Consider the following 25007-nt stretch of genomic DNA (forward strand, 5'->3'; position numbering starts at 1 on the left):
CCTAGAAAAGATATGTGGAATTTTAAAACTACTTTCACTCTTACATGTTTGGTCTGAGGGAAATGATTCAACTTAAGTCTATCTACTTTGGCCATATAAAGACAAATCTGTAATTAATTTTTGTCACTGATCTACAAGTACTTTACATTGCCCTACTGTTTTTCAAACCCACATACCTCCTCTGAGTTTTCTAATGAAACTGTTTCTGAAATAGCTGCGATTTGCCATGAATTTCTAACCCTTTGGGTCTACTGTTTTCATTCAGACTTAGTCTGCTTATCTCAAAGTCATCAGATATAAACAAATTTGCATTTATATGACTCTTCCTTCAAAGTGTATTATAGAAGATCTGGTAACTGCACAGAAATACAGTAAATAATATGTCAACAAAGGATGAACCATAAATGAGATCAAAAGAGATAATGTAAAGGAAAGCACTTTATAAAGTGTAATACATTATCCAAATGGAATGCATCATTGTTACTTTTTAAATTTTTTTAACGTTTATTTATTTTTGAGACAGAGAGAGACAGAGCATGAATGGGGGAGGGGCAGAGAGAGAGGGAGACACAGGATTGGAAGCAGGCTCCAGGCTCTGAGCCATCAGCCCAGAGCCCGACATGGGGCTCGAACTCACGGACCGCGAGATCGTGACCTGAGCTGAAGTCGGACTGAGCCACCCAGGTTCCCCTATCATTGTTACTTTTAAAAACACTTAATTGACAACCAGACGATACAATTATGCACAACAAAACTGCAAGAGATTTCATCCTTAGACAGAGGCAAACTTATCCCACATGGTTTCCTTCTACAAAATTTAAAGGGACAGCAAATCAGAACCGTTAGTTGTCTCTATAATTTTTATTATTACCCAAAACATATAAATTTCATGTGAAATTCACAATTTTACCACCTTTACACAGCAATTGATAATTTCAGTGTTTCTTTCAGATACATACATATAATAACTGCAATATTCTCTCTTGGTCTCAATCTCTTCTCTTTCTTATTTTTCTCAATAGCTATTACAAAACATTTCTACTTTCTTCAAGTCACTTACCTCACTCCACTAACCTCCATTCTTAATGTATGATTTTATCTCTTCCTTAACAGAAATAGGGGCTTCCCTAACACAGTGGTCACATTTTCCCCTCCCCTATGGGAAAACAACAACAACAAAAGCAACAACAAAACAAAACCTGACCTGTAATATTAGCAGATTTCTGTGGTGTAAATACTCCTACCACAGCTGATTTCAAGCCACTACCTTGCAAAATTCTTAACTATTTATCATCACTGACCCAATTCCCTGTGTATTCATTTATCTTACATGCTAGCCTATAAGGCCAATCTCAACTAAATATGTATTCCAAGTATCACGCATGCTGCTTACAAAATAGGATACAGTCAAAAAATAGAGAAGACAGAATATTTCTTGGGGAAACCTAAAATGATTGCCATATTGAGTACTTAATTTGGCTACAGGTTCAATTTTATGTGTTAGGAATTTTGTATACACTCTTACCCTGAGGTCATGATCCTGGAAGAAACAAAAATTCAGTGTAAAATGTTATGTGTGCTGTGGAATCTTACGAAGAGACAAAATACACTGGGCATTTGGCTTCGGGTTTGGAATTTTCAGAAAACAAAGGCTGTGTGCCCATCACTAGAAAGCAGCAATTGGTTGGCCTATATACCTCATGCACTTATAGTGAGCGTAAAACAAGGGCATAAGTCCAGATGTAAATGGAAGAAATACATCAAGGAAATCACTTTTAAATAAGGCAAAGGAGCAGAGTGGCTCGTGATGCTCGTATGCTAGAAGAAGGCAGACACGTGTGAATCCTGACTTGCCACTTACTACCCATTTGAAATTGGGCTACTTTATCTCTGTAAACCTTAGTTTTCTCATCTGAAAAACAAAAGGAAATAGTAGTATCTTTCTTAACAGTATCATGGTAAGGATTAAATGAAATAATGTTTAAGTTTCAATTCTAATAATTAAGCAAGTATAACATCTAGATGTCACAAGGTGAAGATACAAATGCTAATTAAAGAATTATACATTAAAATGGAATTTGGGGGTTTTAGCTATATGATTACTTGGCCTGTGGAACAACTTGTAAAGTCTCCCCATGAACAGTGCCATACCCAATATCAGCCATGTGCTAAATGCTCTGTAACTATTTGCTTGATTGGAGCCAATGAAGCACTTAAAGATTTAAGAAAATTTAAAGTTCAGAGAAACAAAAAGATATTATTATTACAATATTTTTATTTTTCATACCCAACAATTTTTACCTGCATTTGAAGCTGGTGAACTCAGAGTAGGCAGGTGGTTAATATGCATGAAATGCATGCAGGTGGTCTGATACTGAGGTGGTTCTCTAGGAGTCCCTAACATAAGAAACTTCATAGTTTTTCTTTCCTTTCCCAGTATAATCCTGTAGGTGGCCTGCTCATGGTGCTTCTGTTTTTCTTTCCCATGAAATCATGTAGGTGGGCACTTGGCTGGTGGCTAGTATTTTCTATCTTTTCTCTTTAGCGGCTTTACATCCAAGATAATCTTAACCCTCCTCTTTTAATATGCCTTGAATCTTTCCAAGGAGAAGACCCACAACACCCCTAGTCTTCAAATCAGCCGTAACCTCTACTCTTAATCAAAGCCACACACTCCACTCTATTTCGCAAACACAACAAAGGACTGACATTTAACAGAAGAATAATTGGAAGATCACAGGGCTACTGGGAGATCATCATCTCCCACTCTCATTGGTGCCCCATCGCTGACAATGGGAGAATGTGGGCAGGGGGGTCCCCTTTCATGGAACTGCCACCATCCATAAAGTAATTTTACTTTATTGAGCTTGGGCCCAAAACCAAAATTCAGCCTTTCTTCCCTGCCCCCACCCCCAACTTCTACCATATTCAATAGTACCATTATTGGTGAATGCAAACTTGTAGAACAAGTCAAGAAAGATTTGCATATTAAAGATGATAAAATCAGGAAGGCTCACTCAAAATTGTGTGTCAAAGTTACTACATTTCATGAGATTCATTTATTATTTACTTATTCATTTATTTATTTTAGAGAGAAAGAGAGCAGGAACAGGGGAGAGGACTAGTGGGGACAGGGGAGGGAGAATATTAAGTGGCTCCGCACTGAGCATGGATGAGGGGGCTCAATCCCAGGACTCTGGCTGGGATCATGACCTGAGCCCAAATCAATACTCAAACGCCCAACTGACTGAACCATCCAGGCTCTCCTCATGAGCATTGTTTCAATACTAACTTTCTATAATTTTTCCAGTTACTGCAGCATCACAAATTACATAGATCAGGGTTAAAACTAAGAAAAAAAGAAAAAAGTCTGCAATTTCAAAAGTCTCTTTACTATGTAAGGAAAAGAAGAAATCAAGGGAGAGATAGAGCAAAGATCTTTTTTGTTCTTATCACTCTTAGTAACAGATTTTTCTCATGTCTCTGTCAAAAAAAAAAAAAGGAAAAGGAAAACAAAGATAATATTAAACACAAGATTTCTTTCTATTTCTCTTTTCTTAAATAGCCTTTGAAATGAAGTTGGCTGACACAGCTAGTTCACAATGTTGCTGGAAGCTGGTCTGGCACTCAAAGCTATGCCATGTTGTTCTCCCGTTGGACACGAGCAAACTCACAGGACACCAACTTCACACACGGTCACTCTGTGACAGTGTTAATGTGAGACAAACAAGGCCATCTCACAAGTTTGTCTAAGCACAAAGGAAAACAAGGTCACTGTACAGATCACAAAATACCAAACATTCTTTCTCCTAATGAGTAACCACTGTTTCTTTGCTAAGTACAGCGATTAGACGCACTCTTGTCTATACTGCTTGGAGATAAGGTTTTTTAACCCACATAATCATAGAATTGTCTGCATTTCAAGACAACAACTGATCCAGAGCAATGTCTGCTTTCTAATAGCCTCTTACTGAGATGCGCTATTGTTTATCCTGATGCGTATTCTCCATTGCAGCAATGGATAATAAAGTGAACTTTTAAAACTACAGACATGTTTCTGGTGGTGTTCAGCCAAAGAGCGTTAGCCAGTATTATTAACTCTTTTCACATATGTAGAAAGTGACGCCCAGAGAGTTTTGAAAAATTCCGTTAGCAGCAAGAATAAAAGCCAGATCTTTCTCAACTAACTCAGAACTATGAAATATAGATATAGATATGGATATACAGATATCCATTGCTTCTGTTATGTTGAACATATGGCATCATATAAGGCTTATTTACCATTTTTATCTCCCTACAGCAGCCTACCCCACACTTGAAAATGCTCCATTATTAGTTTATTCCTTGAGGTTCATGACCATTGTGTGAAAGTAACTCAACTACTAGTTCCACTTTTACCCATGTTAATTTATTATTTTCTCTTTAGTGTTGCTGAAAAGTCAATGCAGTAGGTATGTTGTGATTGGCATATACTCCAAGCTTATGTGTTAATTCAGTAAGATCAGTAGACTGGGTTCTCCAATCCACTGATCTCAAAGGCTCCCCTAACCATCTATGATTCTATGGAAGAATGATCTTTAAACCATAACATGCTATTTCTTACTGCAGTTCCCATGCCCTCATTTGTTGTTTAACCAACATTTATTGGCATCTAACTATGCTAAAACATCTACTAGGTTCTGGAGACATAAAGAAAATCTCCACCCTAGAGCAGTGGATACACAGAATCCTACTTCTAAGCCTCCTAAGTACTCATTAAAGAAGGGCACTTCTTGGAATGAGCACTGGGTGCCACATGTAAGAGGTGAATCATGGGGTTCTACTCTTGAAACCAAGATTACATTGTATGTTAACTAAGTTGAATTTAAAGATAGATAGATAGATAGATAGATAGATAGATAGATAGATAGATAAAAGAGTAGAAGGTTAAAAGATTCCAAGATATGTGTTCAAATCCACTCATGTAAGTTTTTGAAAACATGCTTGAATCCAGGGACAGCAGTGGTTATGTTCTCTTGAGCTCTGAAAGCCCAGAATAAAGCTCCCACCCATAAATAAGTAGCTATTTAGTATATATAAATAAATGTCTTAAGATATCACAGTTGCAAAATGTGGTAATACGAATACAAAAGAAACAGAATCAATATCTAGTTTGCAGAAAGGAGTGTCCTAGCCAAATTTTGTTAATGCTATCAATTTGCAATGGCTAACAGAACACAGAAGCTTAATATCATGTCAGTGGAAAACACACAGAATGAAAGATCATCTCACAAGATGCTAGTTTCCTGAACTTTTGGCAAAATATTTTCTGTACTTATGCAGGTACTTATATTTTCCAGTTAAGAATTAAAATTAGGCAGAATGTTTATTCCATAGGACTTTGGGATTCCTTCTCTGAGATGTGAAAAGAAGTATAAGCCAGTTGGGTTACATACCGTGATTATTTGTATATTTTTTCCAATTTTTTGAGTTGTCTCTTTTCTACTTCAAAACAATAATCAAGGAAAGTATTTTATATATGATTTCTCTTCTACTTACGTCTCACTCTGCACACAACCTCACCCCAGCAAACATACATTTTGTCTTTTTGGTTCTTTATCTAAAACTACCACTGTAACTGTCACGTCAAGTTCCTTATGGGTTATATTCAGTTCATGCAGGTGACAAACAGCTTCTTGATTAGCTACAGTTCTTTTACCACCAAATTCTGTTTCCAAAATAAGAATTAAATAACTTTTTTTAAATAGCAGGCCACTAACAAGTTATTAAGGAAAAAACAGGTGGACTCTGGCTACCGACACTGGCTGAAACTGAAGGAGCAAGAATGAATCAGTTCTCTTCTTTGAAAGACAGACCCACTACCCTTTGGTCTCCTGTTTCTGTCTACCACTATGCATGGTTTCCAGCTTTGGGCCAAGAAGGAGGTAAAGTGAAGGAACCACCAATAAAATCAGCTAGACAGGAATGGAGGTGAGGCTGTTTGGGGGAACTTATCTGACATTTCCATGCTTCTCTGTGAGAAAATACTGGAGCAGTGAGCAGGGTTTTCAATCACCTGGTCTCATTCCACTTGACAAGCGTATAAATCATGGACACAAGACTGGATAGGAATGAAACACCCAACTCAAATGAATTTGAAGTAACTTTGCATATCCTCTCCTTGGCATGGATCACTAGTCAGACAACATGTAAAGTGTTTTTTTGTTTTGTTTGGTTTTCATTCTGAGTATTTGTGTGTGTCTATGTTGACAGATTCAATGTCTTCAGAAAAAAAAAAACTAGCAAAATAATAAGGGTCTACAAACCTGAAGAAGACTATTATTTGAAAAAGACAAGTATTTGAAAAATTGTCATATACAATTGAAGTACATATATTAAATATTTCCCCTCCATTGGTAAGATTAAAGAATAGGAGTTTAAAGAGTAAAAGATACCAGGAGGCAGGGCCTGATTCAAGCTGTAATTTATACACAGGAATTTTCTAGTGATGAATTAAGCTCCTGCCAAGGTGTTAAATTCTTCTTAGAGGTGTTCAAACAGATTGACCATTTTGAGAAAGAAATCATAGAACATCCTCATTTTTATAGGAGGCTATATTAGTTAGACTAGACCTTCCAACTCTGATTTCCTTTTTTTTTCCTTTTAACTCTGTCCTTTTCTTCCATTGTAGGCATACATGGAAATATTTTACACAGGGTGTGCCACCAGCGCAAAATTCTTGCTTAACACAATGAAAATAGAAATTTCTTAAGGAAATGTCACAGATTCTGTAGAGAAATTTTCAAATTATATTGATAGTTATTGTGGAAAGGTGTGACATTGAATTCATATACTTGGCAAAGTTTCTTTCTGTTCAATGCGAGTGTGGATTTTAGGGAAACAGTATGGAGGTATTACTAAAGAAAATATTGCCTTCCTGGGCCATTCATACCCACCCTAATTTTTCACAAATATTTTTTATTTTACATGTACATTTTAAAGTATCTTCAAATTTACAATGTATAATGAGTTTAATATATAACCACATAGAAAAACTTGCTTAATTTAACCAATATCCACCAACACATCTTAAGAAATGGATATAGATTATAAAGATGCTTCTAAAATCTAAAGAATGGGTGACATGTTTAGTCTCTAAAACACTGAAAGAAAAATCAGCTAATTTCTGAGGTATAATATACACCTTTTCTTTTCATTAATATATTCAAGTCCTTTGTTTTTATAAATTTATTTATTTATTTTGGTAGAGAGAGAGAGAGCTGGCAAGGGGCAGAAAGAGGGAAAGAGACAATCCCAAGCAGGATCTCTGCTGTCAGCACAGAGGCCAACATGGGGCTCGATCTCATGAACCTTGAGATCATGACCTGAGCCAAAATCAAGAGTCAGATGCTTAAACCAATTGAGCTACCCAGGTGCCCCTCAAGCCATTTGTTTCTGGATGACAATATTTCTCCTGTTTTCTCAAACGTCACCACCCTAATAGGCTTATTTCTTAAGATGCCTGTTTACAATTCACTTTTTAAATAAGTAGACTCAATTCTAATTGGATTATGAGATTATGAAAATTAGCTTAGTACTGAGTCCATACCCCTTCCTTTTAAGCAGTTATTCCTAGATTTTTTTTTCAAAGACACACTACCTATTCTGAAGAAAAAAAAAAATGCATTCATTACCATTAACAGCCTCCATTTGATCTGATAGTTTTGACTGTGTAGGAAGAATACTAATAAAGGAGAGAAAACTGTAGAATGAGTATGACTTACTACAAAACCAAAAGTGACAGCATTTGTGATTTAATCTTTATTTTGACATTTTTCTCTGATCCCCCTCAAGTTTAAGAAGCCCATGAACTCTATCTATTGGTTATATTCATATAAACAGTAAACAGAGGGGACAATATTAGGTCATGAAAAAAAAATGTTTGCAAATGAAAGTACATGTTTAAGTACACTTCTTTGGTGATGTGTTTTGTTTGTTTTGTTTTTTGTTTTAGTAATTTAAGGCCAGCAGCCACAACCAAATCAATGCAGGAGTGAAGTCAATAATATATATCTTAGACTGTGATGTTTTGGCATTACTGGACCTAATATAAAATATTAGTATAAATAATTTCTTTTGGAGATGGAAAATTTAAGATAACTTTTAATAAAGGTTGAAGTGATATGTATCTATACAGAAGTGTAAAAGGATGAGGAAGCCATTAATATTCACTGAGCATCTCCTATTCGCCAACTTCTTAGCAAAGACTATTTCATTTTGTCTTCCCTATAAACCTCTGAGATAAATTTTATTATTCCTGTTCATTTGGTGGAGAAAAATGAAGCCTTTGGTTCCAAGATACCAAATAGGCTTGGAAAAGAATTCAGATTATTGTAATCACAAGGGTGTGCCTTCTGGGGTTCCTGGATAGCTCAGTCGGTTAAGCAACTGACTTTGGTTCAGGTCATGATCTCACTGTTCATGAGTTTGAGCCCTGCATCGGGCTCTGTGAGGACACCTCAGAGCCTGGAGCCTGCTTTGGATTCTGTGTCTCCCTCTCTCTGTGCCCTTCTCTCTCTCTCTCTCTCTCTCTCTCTCTCTCTCTCTCTCTCTCTCTCAAAAATAAATAAATATTAAAAATATATTTTACAAGGGTGTGCCTTAGTCCTTGTTTGAGGAACATAACTTGACACACTCCCACTTTCCACACAGGGCTATTAAGAGACGGAAGTAACCAAACAGATCAGAACCCACTTTCAAGTTTTCTACTGGACAAGCATGCAATTGGTCATTCTGAGGAATCTAAGTCAGAGCCTGGCACTATGGGAACACAGCATCAACAATATAATGCCATGGGTGGTACGTGAATCTTGTGAAGTAGGAGGGGTAGGGGGTGGAATTACTGAAAACCAGCAAGAGCTGCAGAGGCCTAATATGAAAGCATGTAGGTTATGCATACGTGTCTTTAGCCTAAGTAGGTACTCACTCTGCAAACAGTCAGCATTTAGGAGGTCCTGACACTTTTCATGGCATTTCACTCCACACTCCAAACACTTCATGCCTTGCCGGGCAATGCCCCACAGGAGCCCTTCACACTCGTAACAGTAGGTGGGTGTTGTTGCCGTCCAGACCTCAAAATTGTGAGGGGTGGTGGAGGACATGGGGTAGATCAGTGCCTGCAAGGTCTTCTTGAAGACATGTATTTTCTGTAAAGATGAGATAAGTTTCAATGTCAGCCAAGTCAGTGTATTTCAAGGATTTCAACAAATAACAAACTATTTTATCATTTTTCCCTGAAAACATTGTTTTGAAAGAGCCCCTTAATTATTGATTTAAGTAATGACAAGAACTCTGCTCACTATTCTTTTTTCAGTGTTCTAGGGTCCAATTTGTCATGTGAACACAAAGAACTCCCTTACATCCCAGACTGGACTGGGTTCCACTGTTGTGCAAGCTTCTTTCATAGCAGCAAGAAGCTCTAATTACTTGATAATATCCACACCCCTGCTATACTGTGGACTCCATGAGGTGAAGGATTATGAAATTCTTGCTCATTGCTATATCAGTCATTGGAGCATAACCTAGTCCCTGTCTAATATTGGTGCCTAAGAAATATTAATATATACATATATATTGTATATACATATATAACATATGTATAATATATATAGTATACATATATACACATACACACGCGCATATATATGTGTGAGCGTGTACACATGCACACACATCTTTAAATAGCTATCCTTGGTCTAAACTGGTTCTTGGTAAGATTGTTAAGTAGATTCAAAGCATTCTAAATGCTGACTTAATGATCCAGAAACATCCCCACCCCTCTTTTGCATCCTACAGCGGTATCTCTTCCATGACTCTGTACTCTCCCAGACCTTTCAACCCTTCCCAGCTCCAAAGAATTCTCATTCTATAATTCCTTCTACAAGGGACTGTTTTCATTGCCTATCCTTTAAGAACAAGGTCACCAACTAATTAATAAGAGAGCACTAGTAGCAGGTAAAACTTATATGCGACTCTCCCATGGTAATGGTAATATTTTAAGGGGAGATAAGTTTTTACAACACATGGAAGGACTCTCAGTGACAAGCCACTGGTGGGGTAGAAAAATTCACTGAATGAGTAGACAGAGGAGACCTGAGTTCCCCAGCATAGGGCCATTCAATGAAATTTAATATGGGCTTCTTCAGGACATATTTAGGGCCAGTCTTCGATATTTCTCTCCTTAGTGCCAATCATCGTCTCTGACACATAGTAGGGATATGACACATATTTTGTGGGACTGTTCTTTCACTTAGAAGTATGGTAATCCACAGAGACTTACAAACCTTACTTTCCTCCCCTATCTACCTATCTGCAATATTATTTTGAAGATCAAATTGTATGACAGTAACAAATGTGTTCCACAGACTTCAAAATACTAAATAAATAATAAGTGTTAGTATTGATACTGGATTTTCCAGAAACCATCCTAGGTTGATAGGAAAAAGACCTATTTGGATCAGTACTTCTCTGTGCTTTTCATATATAACAATGCAGGTATCTTCTTAAAAGAAAGACTATCACTCTGAAGTTACATTTACAAATAATTTCACAAAACTTCCTGATACATAATGAATGGATATTTACATAAGTCCAGTAGGAGCCTAGCATTTACATGAAACATTTATATTTTGCATTAATAATCTTTAAATCTCATTTCAGAATACCTTCCCACAGTGTTGAAATGGGCAACTTTCCATTATTCCTCAATTCCACAGTATGGTAATAGCATATTTCCCTTTATTAGTATATTCCCCTCATGGTGTGTTTTCCCAGAATATGTTTGGTAATGGTACTGGAATATTCCCTGCAGGGAGTTAAGCTTCACTAAATTTTTTTCTAACTTTTGAACAGCAAGATCCAGCCTTGCTGCTACATGAGGGTCTGGCTGAAGCTTTTTATACTTCATGTGAGTCTAGAGAACAGCAGTGTGATCAAATAATTATTCAAGTGGGGGACCCACATATTAGGGTTTATACAAACAACTGGATCCATCCTTTCAATAGAGCCTCACCCAAGTAATCTTTGGCCTCATTTCATAATGAAGATGTCGTCTTGCAAAATAACTGTTAAGAGTTCTTTTAGAATTAAAACGATGTATAATTCATCTTTGCTTCCCCTGCACAGCTTAGCAGAGTATTATTATCAATATCATTAAACTGAATTGAACAATTCACTTTGGCATAACAGATTTTCAATCAGCCATCCATAGACAGTTTCCTGTTCTAGCTGGGCTCAGGGTGTGTGTGTGTGTGTGTGTGTGTGTGTGTGTGCGCGCGCGCATATAATGTAGCTTTTTGGTTTAGCTAAAAAACAAGTGCGGAATTTAGTTATATTTGCAATCACATCAGGTAATTTGTTGTTCCCTTAGTAGGGGAAAGTAATTCTAACTAAATAGAACACTAGGTGGGAATAGTCTGCTAATGAATACAAGTAGAGAAAAACATACCAACTTAGAAAGTAGGGTTGGGTAAAGGGTTGTTTTGAACATGAACTTATCTACATGTTTTAAGGTTAAGTAAATGGTTCATACATTTTATCTAATACCCTGTGACTATTATCTTTTTCATTGAATTCAAATTATATATAGTCAGTCCTCTACATTCTTAAGCTATAGCAGGAGTAATAAATTTAAGGAAGAGTTCCTAAAAAATTAAACATACTGGAGAAAACCAAATAAAAGACAGTTCTAAATAAACAGATGAGAAGTTTTCATTGAAATGTTTTGTTTGGTTGGGTTTAAAGAGCCATGATCCATTTCATAAAAAGAGAATGAAGCTAATTTAAAAAAAAAAACAAACGATAGTAACATTGAAAATTTACTAGATAGGGGCTCCTGGGTGGCTCAGTCGGTTGAGCGTCCAACTTCAGCTCAGGTCATGATCTCGCGGTCCGCGAGTTCGAGCCCCGCGTCGGGCTCTGGGCTGATGGCTCAGAGCCTGGAGCCTGCTTCTGATTCTGTGTCTCCCTCTCTCTCTGCCCCTCCCCCACTCATGCTGTGTCTCTCTCTGTCTCAAAAATAAATAAACGTTAAAAAAATTAAAAAAAAAAGAAAATTTACTAGATAACACACTGAAAATCAACTGAATGGGGCATTAAAACAAATTGAACATTTAAAAGATGGAGAAGCTGGAGAAAATATTGTATACTTCACTACAAGGTATATATCCTCGGTCTGACAGAAATGATAATATGTATCTTTTTCACTTGTGATTTTGGGGATATGAGCATGTCTATCAAAGCTGAAAATTAAAATAAATGACATATGGAAACAGTTCTTACTGAAGCAAAGTATAAGATGTAAGGATGGTCAGTTCAGAAACTCAGGAAATGATTAGCTAGGAAAGCATGTACAAATATACCTCATAAGGGATTCTTACTCTCACAAGAATACTGCATCCTGGGAAAATAAGGTACTTTCTTAGTTAGCAAAGACCGACCAGACCAAACAAGATTATAAAAAGGACCAAAAATAAAAGAGTTCTGTGGAATAAGACAAAAAAGATAGGGTATGAAAAACTGAATAAAACAAGGAGAAGCCCCAGAATTAGCCACTGAACATGACAGATGGGAGTTTGTAACTATTAGAAGTTGCCTTAAAAGGAAGAGTTTTTTTTTTTTTATGTAGTACATTAAACAGATAGAAAGATAATTAAGTACAGTTAATAAACAGGATCCTCACTAATATGAAAGGATGAGACTGCGTATGTTATCTGGGGAGAGTTTCTGGCCTACGTAAATCCAGATATGTAGAGAAGATGATGCCAAGAACAAGCAGAGCCCTAATCTAATGGGATTAGGAAACAAGGACAGAATGAATTCAGCAAAAGAGAAGACTTGCTGTTAATCTATTATAAAGGTTTCTAAAATTTCCAAATCTTCCACAATAAACATTTAATACTTTCTAAAATATATTTTCATTTTTTAAAATATTCTTTCATTCACTGTATGATCAAGTTGCATTTTACATCCAAGAGAAGACTCTTGTTTCTATATGACAAAAGACAAAGGATGCTGGTATTTATGGATGTGTATATATGTTCTTTATTTCCCCCTCTTTTAAAAGTCACAAAGCTTTTGTAAATCATGCTCAATACTTCATGGAAGTTACTTACAAAATAAAATAATTCTCACTGGCAAACAACATTGCTGGCTTTTCCTCCATTCTAAATAAAAACAAAACAAAGCAGCAACAACAACAACCATCAATCTCAGATGTCACTTTCCAGTATGTATTTTCTAATTATATCAAAATGCATGCTCACTGTGGAAACAATTTATAAAACAAAAAAGCACTAAAAAAACAAACAAAAAGTTACTCAATTTAATATTTGAAAGTTAGTCATGGTTTTATTTGTGTTCTCCGAGGATTTTTTTCTATTTATATACAGAATGTAAGACTTATGCAATTAGGAATAAAACCTGTAAACATCAGTTTTATATTACTGAACTGACTGAAGAAAAAAGAAGGTGACTTACTTTGTGAAGACACTGTTTTATCTGTAGAAATGAGGGTAGGAAATGCTTTGGCTCTGATAAACCTCTTTAGCCAAATACAGATTACAGATTACAAAGGAAAGGATGCTCATATCCTAAACAATGATTTTGTTAAAAATCCATCCTCTAATAAACTATAATCTTGGGTGAAATGCTATAATATGTCACTTTCTGAACAATTAGGACACACAAAAAAATGAATTGTCTTTTCTACATAACTATATGAGAAAATTAAAATGAGCCCAATAAATAAAGCATTCAGGCTTCCTGCCAAAGGCAATGACTAGTGTTTTTAGACAATCAATATTCTAATCAACCAAATGTTAATACAATAGGAACAAAGCATGTCTATCTCCTTTTGCCATACACCTGTTCTCTTTTTCCTCTACCATGTTAACCAGTGACTGAACTAATAAAGTTCTAATCTTCTCATCATCCTGTGGGTTTCCTCATGGGATTATGTAAACCATGATTTTCCTATTCTCAAAAAAAAATCACATTTTGATAACTACAAGAAAAAATATGCTTCTTGTTTTGAAGCATTATTCATGTACCTTGGGGGAAAAATCTATTTGCTGTCCTGTAGGTATCATTTCACTCTTTCTGTACAAAAGCATCAGAAATATTTGCAGAGCAAATATTATGTACAATGTGACCTTTGAAATTTGTTATAAACAAGAAGACAGAACAATGGCATAAGAAGTTTGTGAGTATAAAAACAGCCTAATTTCAGGTCTGATTTACTCACAAGGACAATCATCACATAAGACTGACTGTAGAAGTTAAAGTTATTCAGGTAAAATTTTGTACCAGAAAAGTATAGACACCAAAAGTTATGTGCCTATCCTTGGAAAAGTGTGAATAATTTGTATTACTTATATTGTTTTTTAACAGACACTAATTATCATTGAGCTAAGTGACTTAGTAAGTCCAAATAGAGTGAATAATGATAAAGAAGAGGATACAATAATTAAAGAAGAGTTCAAAATAACACAGACCTATTATGACAGAAAACACAACCTGGAAACAAATTAGGACAGATTTGTCATGTACTGTATCACTTTTCTTCAATTCAAACTTTCAATGAAATTGTGAATGTAATTATATAAAGTTCTAAAGACTCCACCCAAAAACTGTTAGAATAAATAAACTCAGTAAATTTGTAGAATATAAAATCAATACACTAAGATGTGCTTCATTTCTATGCATAAATAACAAATCGTCAGGGAAACGAAGAAATGAATTTAACTTACACTTGCATCAAAAATAATAAAATACCTAGAAGTAAATATAACCAAGGAGATGAAAGATCTATACATTTAAAAGTATAAAATATTAGCGAAAGAATCAGAGAAGACACAAATAAATGAAAGATACTCCATGCTCATGGGTTGAAAAAATATCATTAAAATGTTCATATTATCCAAAGCAATACATAGGCTCCCCACAATCCCTATGAAAGTTTCAATGGCAATTTTCACAGAAATAGAACCAGCAAACTTAAAATTTGCATGGAACCACAAAATCATGAACAGAGAAAACAATCTCAAGGAAAAAAAAAAACAAAACTAGAGGCAACACTCTCCCTGATTCCAAACTATATTACAAAGATACCATAATCAAAACAGCATTGTACTGCATAAAAACAGACACACAGATCAAAAGAACAGAACAGAGCCTCAAAATAAACCCACACATATATGTTCTATTAATTCATGACAAAGGAGCCAAGAATATACAATAGGGAAAGGACAGTCTCTCTTTAAGAGATGTGCTGGGAAAACTGAACAGCCACATGCAAAGGAATCAAACTGAACCATGATCTTATAAGATACACAAAAAAATTAATAAGAAATTAATTAAATACTTAAATATAAGACCTGAAACCATAGGCTCCTAGAAGAAAACATAGGGGATAAGCTCCTTGACATTGGTTTTGGTGATGATGTATTTTGGATTTGACACAAAAAGCAAAAATAAGTGGAGCTACATTAAACTAAAAACATTAAACTAAAAAACTTCTTCACAGTAAAAAAAAACCATAAAAAAATGAAAAGACAATATGCTGAATAGAAGAATATATTTGCAAATCATGTATCTGACAAGGGAATAATATCCAAAATATATAAAGAACTCATACAACTCAATATCTAGAAAACAAACTGACTTAAAAATGGGCAGAGGATCTGAACAGATATTTGTCCAAATAAGACATACGTATGGCTAAAAGGTACATGAAAATATATTCATTATCACCAATCTTCAGAGAGATGCAAATCAAAACCAAGAGATAACACCTTACATCTGTTAGAAAGGCAGTATTAAAACCACAAACAATAACAAGTGTTGGCAAGGATTTGGAGAAAAGGGAACACTTCTGCACTGTTGGTGGGAATTTAAATGGAAAACAGTATGGAATTACCACAAAAAATTAAAAATTAAAAATAGAACTACCATATGACCCAGAAATCCCACTTTTGGGTAATTATCCAAAGAGAATAAAAGTATTAATTTGAACATATACCTCCATGTTAACAGAAGCATTAGTTTCAACAGTAAAGACACAGAAACAACCTAAGTGTCATTAGAATGGGTAAGAAAATGTGTGTGTGTGTGTGTATGTATAATAGGATGTAATTCAGCTTTAAAAGAGTAAAATCTTGCCATATGCAACAACATGGTTGGATCTTGAGAACATTATGCTAAGTGAACTAGATCACAGGAAGATGAATACTGTATGATCTTACTTACACGTAGAATCTAAGAAAACAGAAACAAAAACAAAAGCAAAAACAAAAAGCCAAGCTCACAGATACAGAGAACGGATTGGTGATTGCCAGAGGCAGAGGATGGTAGGTAAAATTTGTGAATGGGGCCAAAAGGTGTAAATTTCTAGTTATGAAACAAGTAAGTCATGGGATTATAATATACACTATGGTGACCATAGTTAATACTGTGCTGTGCATTTGAAAAATGCTGATCATAAAAATTGTCACAAGAAAGAAAAAAAATGAAACTGGGTGACAGAAGTTAACTAAACTTACTGTGGTGATTATTTTACATATGTAAAAATATTAATTCATTATGTTGTACACTGGAAACTAATATCTTATAGGCCATATATACCTCAATAAACAAGTGTATACAATAATAAAGGTAGTATGAGATGAGTAATTTATTAAGTATAAGAGACTAAAACAATTATGAATTCATTCACTGGAGAGTAAATTTTACCATTTTAAGATGGAAAGTCTATTTTTTTTTTTTTTTACCACTTGGGATAGATACAGATAATCTTTTGACAGAGACCATGAAATTAGAAAGATGGGCTAGGATATTGTAGAAATAAGAGAGGAAAGGAGGTCATCTCTGTTAAAAGGAATCCTTTTCACTGTCCTCTTGTGTAACCAAGCAAAGCCAGTCATGAAGCCATGGAAAGTGGTATGGTAAACGCAGATTATGATAAAAACTACAATATTTACTACACACTTATATGTTTAAAATGGTTGAAGTGCTTTCCATTTGTTATCTCAATGATACTCCCAATAGTACTCTAGCATCAATAATGTATTTGTTTTACGTGCTGGAAAACTGATCTGTCAATGTGGCAGATTGAGTTGATATAGTGAAGTGTTGAGGAAAAATAGTTTAATATGTAAAAGGGTTAAAATGAAATAGATTCTCCAGGTGCTTGAGGGAAAAAAAAAGGAACTTACTACCAGAATTATGAAAGCTGATTCCACGGAAGCCCAAAGGATGATCCAAGTTAAACTCTATGGGCTACAAACTTGCGGTTTTTTGACCATTTTCTGATATGACATTTCGACTTACCTTTTATTTAATGTTATCATTGAGGCTAGTAATGATAGTTTAAGAATTTTTGGATTTTTTTTTCAGGACAGAGTTATTAACTTTAAAGTATGAAGACAAAGATACTACCAAAAAAAAAAAAAACCAAACAAACAAAAACAAACAAACAAACAAACAAAAAAGAAACAAAGGAAGAAAAAGAAAAGAAAATGGCAGGCCAGTATCTCTAATGAACATAGATACAAATATCCTCACAGAATTTTAGCAACCTGAATTCAACAATACATTAAAAAAATGATTCACCATGGTTAAGTAAGATTTATTCCAGGGATGCAAGGGTAGTTTAATATTTATAAATCCATCAATGTGATACATCACATTAACAAGAGGAATAGTAAAAAAAAAAATTATATAATCTCAATAGATACAGAAAAAACATTTTACAAAATACAAAATCTATTCATGATAAAAACTCTCAAAGTGGGTTTAGAGGGAACATACCTCAACACAATAAAGGCCATATATGAAAAACCCACAGCTAACATCATACTCAATGGTGGGAAACTGAAAACTTTTCCTCTAAGATCAGGAATAAGATAAGGATGTCCACTTTTGCCACTTTTATTCAACATAGTACTGGAAGTTCTAGCTGCAGCAATCAGAAAAAAAAAGAAAAGAAAAGAAAAATAAATAAATAAATAAGCATCCAAATTGGTAAGAAAGAAGTAAAACTGTCACTATTGACAGATAACATGATACTATATATAAAAAATCCTCAAGTCTCCATCAAAAAAAATATTAACACTTATAATTTGGTAAAGGTTACACAAAATTAACATACAGAAGTCTGTTGTGTTTCTATACACTAATAATGAAATATCAAAAAGAGAAATTAAGAAAACAATCTCATTTACAATTGCACCAAGAATAAATTTAACCAAGAAGGTGAAAAGCCCATACTCTGAAAACTACAAGATATTGTTGAAAGAATTTGAAGATGACACAAATGGAAAGATGTATCATGCTCATAGGTTGGAATATTTTTAAAATGTCCACACTACCCAAGGCAGACTACAGATTCAGTACAATCTCTATCGAAATAGCAATAGCATTCTTCACAGAACTAGAAAAAATAATCCTAAAATTTGTATGGAAATACAAAAGACCTCACATAGCCAAAGCAATCTTGAGAAAGAAGAACAAAGCTTGAGATACACTACAAAACTAGTAATCAACACAGTATGGTACTGGAACAAAAACATACACCTAGAACAATACAACAGGAAAAATGCTCTAAAATAAACCCACAACTATAAACGCAATCTATGACAAAGAAAGAAAGAATATACCATGGGAAAAAATAGTCTCTTGAATAAGAGATGATGGAAAAACTGGACAGCTACATGTAAAGAATGAAAACTGGACCACTTTTTTATATCATGCACACAACCAATTTAAAGACCTGAACGTGAGGGGCACCTGGGTGGCTCAGTGGGTTAAGCGTCTAAGTTTTATTTCAGGTCATGATCTCAGGGCTTGTGAGGTTCCGCACTGACAGTGAGGAGGAACCTGTTTGGGATTCTCTGTCAACCTCTCTGCCTCTCCACGCATGTACGTGTACACTCTTCCTCTTAACATAAACATTAAGGGGTGCCTGAGTGGCTCAGTCGGTTAAGCATCCAACTTTGGCTCAGGTCATGGTCTCAGGGTTAGTGAGTTCAAGGCCCACGTTGGGCTCTGTGCTGAAAGCTCAAAGACTGGAGCCTGCTTCAGATTCTGCGTCTCCCTCTCTCTGCCCCTTCCCTGCTCACACTCTGTCTCTCTCTCCCTCAAAATAAATAAATGTTAAAAAATAATATTAAAAAAAAGACCTAGTAGTGCATGGGTGACTCAATCGGTCATGATCTCATGGTTCATGAGTTTGAGCCATACACTGGGATCTGCGATGACAGCACAGAGCCTGCTTGGGATCCTCTCTCTCTCTTTCTCAGAAGTAAACAAACAAACAAAAAAAAAGACCTAATTTGAGACTTGAACCCATAAGCCTCCTGAAAGAAAACACAGGCAGTATTATCTTGGACATCAACTTTAACGATATGTTTATGTATCTGTTTCTTGAGACAAGGGGAAAAAAAGTAAAAATAAACTATTGGGACTGCACCCAAATAAAGAGGTTTTGCACAGCAAAGGAAACCATTGACAGAACAAAACGATGACCTACTGAATGAGAGAAGATATTTGCAAATGATATATCCAAGCGGTTAATATCCAAAGTCTATAAAGAACTTCTATAATTCAATACCAAAACCAAATGATCCAATTAAAAAAATGAGCAGAGGATCCGAATAGACATTCTTCCAAAAAAGACATACAGATGGCTAACAGACACATGAAAAGATGCCTTATGTCACCATCCATCAGGGCTAATCAAAATCATAATGTGAGATCACTTCACACAAGTCAGAATGGCTTGTATCAAAAACAAGAAATGAGTGTTGGTGAGGATGTGGAGAAAAGAGAACCCTCATGCACTATTGGTGGGAACATAAGTTGGTGGAGCCACTGTGGAAAACAGTATGGAGGTTCCTCAAAATTTAAAAATGAAACTATTCATATGATCCAGTAATTCCACTACTGGATATTCACAAAACAAAAAAAAAAAAAAAGGAAAGAAAACACTAATTTGAAAAGATATATACACCCTTATATTCATTACAGCATTATTACCATAGTCAAGAAATGAAAGCAACTTTAATAAATGGACAAAAGAGTGGTATACACAGACAGATATGTACACCCACACACATAAGGGATTACTTGTCTATAAAAAAGAATGAGATCTAGCCATTTGCAACAGCATGAATGGACTTATAAGACTTTGTACTAAGTGAAATAAGTCAAAGAAAGACAAATACCATATCATTTCATTCATATGTGGAATTTACAAAAATAAACAAGCAAAGGAACAAAAGAAGAAAGAGAGGCATGGGACACCTGGTTGGCTCAGTTGGTTAAGTGTCCGACTTTGGCTCAGATCATGATCTCATGGTGTGTGGGTTCCAGCCCCATATTGGGCTCTGTGCTGACAGCTCAGAGCCTGGAGCCTGCTTCAGATTCTCTGTCTCCCTCTCTCTTTGCCCCTCCCACACTCATACTCTGTCTCTCTCTGTTTTTCAAAAATATAAAAGAGAGAGAGAGAGAGGCAAACCAAGAAACCGACTCTTAACTGTAGAGAACTGACAGTTAACTGGGGTAGTGGAGGCGATGGGTTAAATAGGTGATGGGGATTAAGGAGTGCACCTGTGATGAACACCAGGTGATGCAGGGAAGTGTTGAATACTGTATTACACATCTGAAACGAATATTACACTGTAGGTTAACTGGAATTTAAAAACTTTTTGAAAAAATGATAATTAAAAAAAACACAAATGAACATACTAAAACAAAACCACACATTGTTTCTCTTTAAAATTTTTTTTAATTATTTATTTATTTTTAAGAGAGGGAGAGAAAGCGAGAGCAGGGGAGGAGCAGAGGGGGATAGAGTATATGAAGCAGGATCTGTGCTGACAGCAGAGAGCCCAATGTGAGGCTCAGACTCATGAGGGAGGAGACCATCCTGAGCTGAGGTCAGAGGCTTAATTGACTGAATCACCCAGACACCCCAACCTTGTTCCTCTTAAAGAGAAGAAACTGATGATTCCAAGTGGAGGTGGTGGGGAGATGGGTGAAATAAAGGGTATTAAGAGATACAAACTTCTGGCTATAAAATAAACTAATCACAGCAATGAAAAAATATAGCACAAGGAATATAGTCAATAATATTGTAATAACATTGTATGGGAACAGATGGTGACGACACTTAATCATGGTAAACACTGACTAATGTACAGAATTGTCAAATCAATATTATACACCTGAAACTAACATAGCAATGTATGTTAATTATACTTCAATAAAAGAAATTGTAAAGTATATTTATGATACATTTAGGAAACATCTGCTATATTAAAATAAACAGTATAGATCATTTTAATTCATCTGTTGAGGAGAGGGAAAGTAAAACTCAACCTCCACAAAAGAACCTTAGAAAAGCAATTAAGAAAGACACAGTATATTTTTTTTTTTTATTTTTTTTTATTTAAAAAAAATTTTTTTTTTCAACGTTTATTTATTTTTGGGACAGAGAGAGACAGAGCATGAACGGGGGAGGGGCAGAGAGAGAGGGAGACACAGAATCGGAAACAGGCTCCAGGCTCTGAGCCATCAGCCCAGAGCCCGACGCGGGGCTCCAACTCACGGACCGCGAGATCGTGACCTGGCTGAAGTCGAACGCTTAACCGACTGCGCCACCCAGGCGCCCCGACACAGTATATTTTTAAAGAGGAATAGAACTAAGCTCAAATACACTATCATAAATGTAAATTGATTGAGTTCACCTGTAAAAAGACAAATTCTTGAATTGAATTGAAACTAAGCTCTGTGAGGGGCGCTTGGGTGGCTCAGTCAGTTAAGCTTGTGACTTCATTTCTGGTCATGATCTCACAGTTCGTGGGTTCATAGCCCCACATCAGGCTCTGTGCTGATAGCTGAGAGGCTGGAGCCTGCTTCCGATTCTGTGTCTCACTCTCTCTCTGCCCCTTGCCTGCTCACACTCTGTCTCTAATATAAATACATAAACATTAAAAATTCAAAAAAAAAGAAAATTAAGCTATGTGAGATACACATAAAACATGTTAAGACTTAAAGAATGACTAAAAAAGTTCTATCAAGGAAATACTGAATCTATCAATTTGGTATAGCTGTATTAATAGCATAGAGAAAATATTTTAAAGAAAAAACATTTAAGACATTAATAAGATTACCAACAAAGTTGAAAGAAAATTATTCAGGAATACAGAAGTCCCAAAACTTATGTACCCAACAAAAAGAGCTCATATGGTATACCTACAAAATTATGAGCCAAACTATAAAATAGTCAATTAAATGCAAATCACCAAATTTGTATTCCATGTCCTCTGAAAATAATACAATGTAGTATGAACAATAATAGTTCATACGGCTTGTCTTTGGGAGAATAAACACTCTAAATTGACTTAAATATTAATCATTGCATCATTTATTAAATATTTCTTTTTCTCTTCCTAAGCTGTCATGGATACACAAGTATATATACTGTTCTTCAATTATTTTGTAATTATTCTTTTGTGTGTATGCAATAGTTAATAATAAAGTCAAAATTAGTGAACTATGCAGAAAAGTAGGTTCATGGTAAATACAGAGAATAGAATATGAATCTAAATAAGAAAATAGGGGCGCCTGGGTGGCGCAGTCGGTTAAGCGTCCGACTTCAGCCAGGTCACGATCTCGCGGTCTGTGAGTTGGAGCCCCGCGTCGGGCTCTGGGCTGATGGCTCAGAGCCTGGAGCCTGTTTCCGATTCTGTGTCTCCCTCTCTCTCTGCCCCTCCCCCGTTCATGCTCTGTCTCTCTCTGTCCCAAAAATAAATAAACGTTGAAAAAAATAAATTTTTTTTAAATAAGAAAATAAATGAAATAGAAAAAAAAAACAATATGGAGTCAACAAAACAAACACGAGAGAAATCTCTTGCAGTATTGATTTAAAAAGAGAGAAAATACAAATAAGGTGAAATGGCATAATCTTTTTTTTTTTTTTTTGAATGTTTGTTTATTTTTTAGACAGATTGTGTGAGCAGGGGAGGGGCAGAGAGAAGGGTACAGAGGATCTAAATTGGGCCGTGTGTTGACAGCAGAGAGCCCGGATGTGGGGCTCAAATTCACATCACCATGAGATGATGACCTGAGCTAAAGTCGGACACTCAACCAACTGAGCCACCCAGGCACTCCAGCACAAGTTTTATGTCATACGATTATATGAACAATTTGATGCAATTTGAAATTTTAGGTGATAAAAAAAGGACAACTTTCTGGAAAAAATATACATGATCAAAACTGAATCAAGAACAAATGTTTAAAGAACATGGATGGAACTACTACATTAAATTGATTCAGTAGTCAAATAACCATTCTCAAAAAAATTACACAATGGTTTTAGAGGCAAGTTTGTCCATCTTTCAAGGCATAGCAACACGTACTGTGCACAAACTATTCAAGAGAAGTAAGAAAAGAGACAGCTTCCCAACTTATTTTACAAAGCTAGGTTACTGACGCCAAAATTGCTTAAAGACACAGTAAACCACAGGGCATTTTATTTATAAACACAGATGAAAAATCTTATGTAACTAGCAAACATAAGAAAGTCAAGGCCAAGAAAGTTTCAGTAACTTGCCCATGTTCCTACAACTAGTAAATAGTGGAGCTCTATCTCTCTCAAACCAAAGACTGTGTTCTTGAAGGAGAGACGCAGGACCAATAACAAGACTTGCAAACAAGCGAACACCTTTAAATTTGTGATTACCATGGATTTCCATATCAGTACACCCTGGAATCTGACCTGCAGCTGCGGAGGTTACAGGGAGGCATGGGACAAAGCATATACTCTAGAGACTTCATTGCGACTCCTCTTCCCTCTCTGCCACCTGCTCTGGCTGGCAAGACAATGTTTTCTTTTAATTCTCACAAACTGTGGAGAGTAAGTATTATTACTTTTATTTTACAAACGAGGTGAACACATCTTAGGGAGGCAAAAAGTACTGAAAAGAAATGAGTTCACAAAGATAATAGAGGTAGAGCTGAAATTCAAATTCAGACCCTTGTCACTTCAGTTCTCAATTATCTGGTTTGAAATTGTTCCTGTCCCGAGTCAGTGTACCTGGGCATAGTGTGAGCCTGCAGCTTCCTGACTGAACCTCAGGCACCACACAGGTATTCTGGCCTGCTTCCTGCTTCTATGTCATCTTTCCAGTATTATGCTAAAAATAGGGCCCAGATCTGATCTAATTATTCCCATACCTAGTTCTTATAAGTCCCTTTCATTGGGCATGGATCTTGTCATTGAAAGGACCTCCACTCACCTAGATAAACCAAACTTCATGAGAATTGACACTTCTGGAAGCAAGCCAATAGACCAGCCCCCTAACCATAGTTAGATGTGAATACCTGGGACAGAATAAAGAGGGTACTAGAATCCCTTCCAGGCTTGGTGATTTGCATCCCTTACCCAACTTGAGTGTCCCATAACCCTCATCAGACACTGTCAATTTAAATACTCCCACCTGTTAAGAAGCTTTCACTACAACCTGTAGCAATAGTGGGAGTAAAACATGCTATCTCAGCTCCCTTCTCGCTGTATTATAAACCTCATGATGGCAGGGAGTTTTAGTACAGTTATTCACTGTCATATTTCAGAATCTGCAACAATGCCTGACACATAATAGACACTCAAATCAGTGATTTATTGAATGGTTTTAATTTGATTCCTCACTGTTGGGGCCACACCCAGGAAACTGAGTCTGTGAAAACAAGCACAAAGCAGAACAGTACAGCATCAGGAACACTACTGTTGTGATACAGGGATACTAGAGTGTTACCCCTTCTTGTGTTATTAGGTTAGATCGAAATGTTCAGAAACTATGGTCCTTAAGGGCTTTTTAGACTGAGATTTCCAATCAGCCCCAATAGGTCTCTGTGGGCAAGATGGAAATGGTGATAGATGGGGGCACCTGGCATTGCTTTACCCACTGCTC

The 25007-nt window shown here is 35.8% G+C and overlaps 1 protein-coding gene across 1 annotated transcript in view; it reads right to left on the reverse strand.

Moving 5' to 3' along the window:
* The window catches only part of UNC13C (unc-13 homolog C), a 613702-nt gene that overhangs the window by 348774 nt on the left and 239921 nt on the right, over window positions 1–25007 (reverse strand). The window contains exon 11 of the mRNA XM_032593636.1: window positions 8966–9185. Within this exon, the coding sequence (XP_032449527.1) occupies window positions 8966–9185 (220 nt within the window). The remainder of the gene's footprint in view (window positions 1–8965; window positions 9186–25007) is intronic.

This window comes from Lynx canadensis, chromosome B3 (genome assembly GCF_007474595.2).
Source record: "Lynx canadensis isolate LIC74 chromosome B3, mLynCan4.pri.v2, whole genome shotgun sequence".
In the NCBI taxonomy this organism is placed as follows: Eukaryota; Metazoa; Chordata; class Mammalia; order Carnivora; family Felidae; genus Lynx; species Lynx canadensis.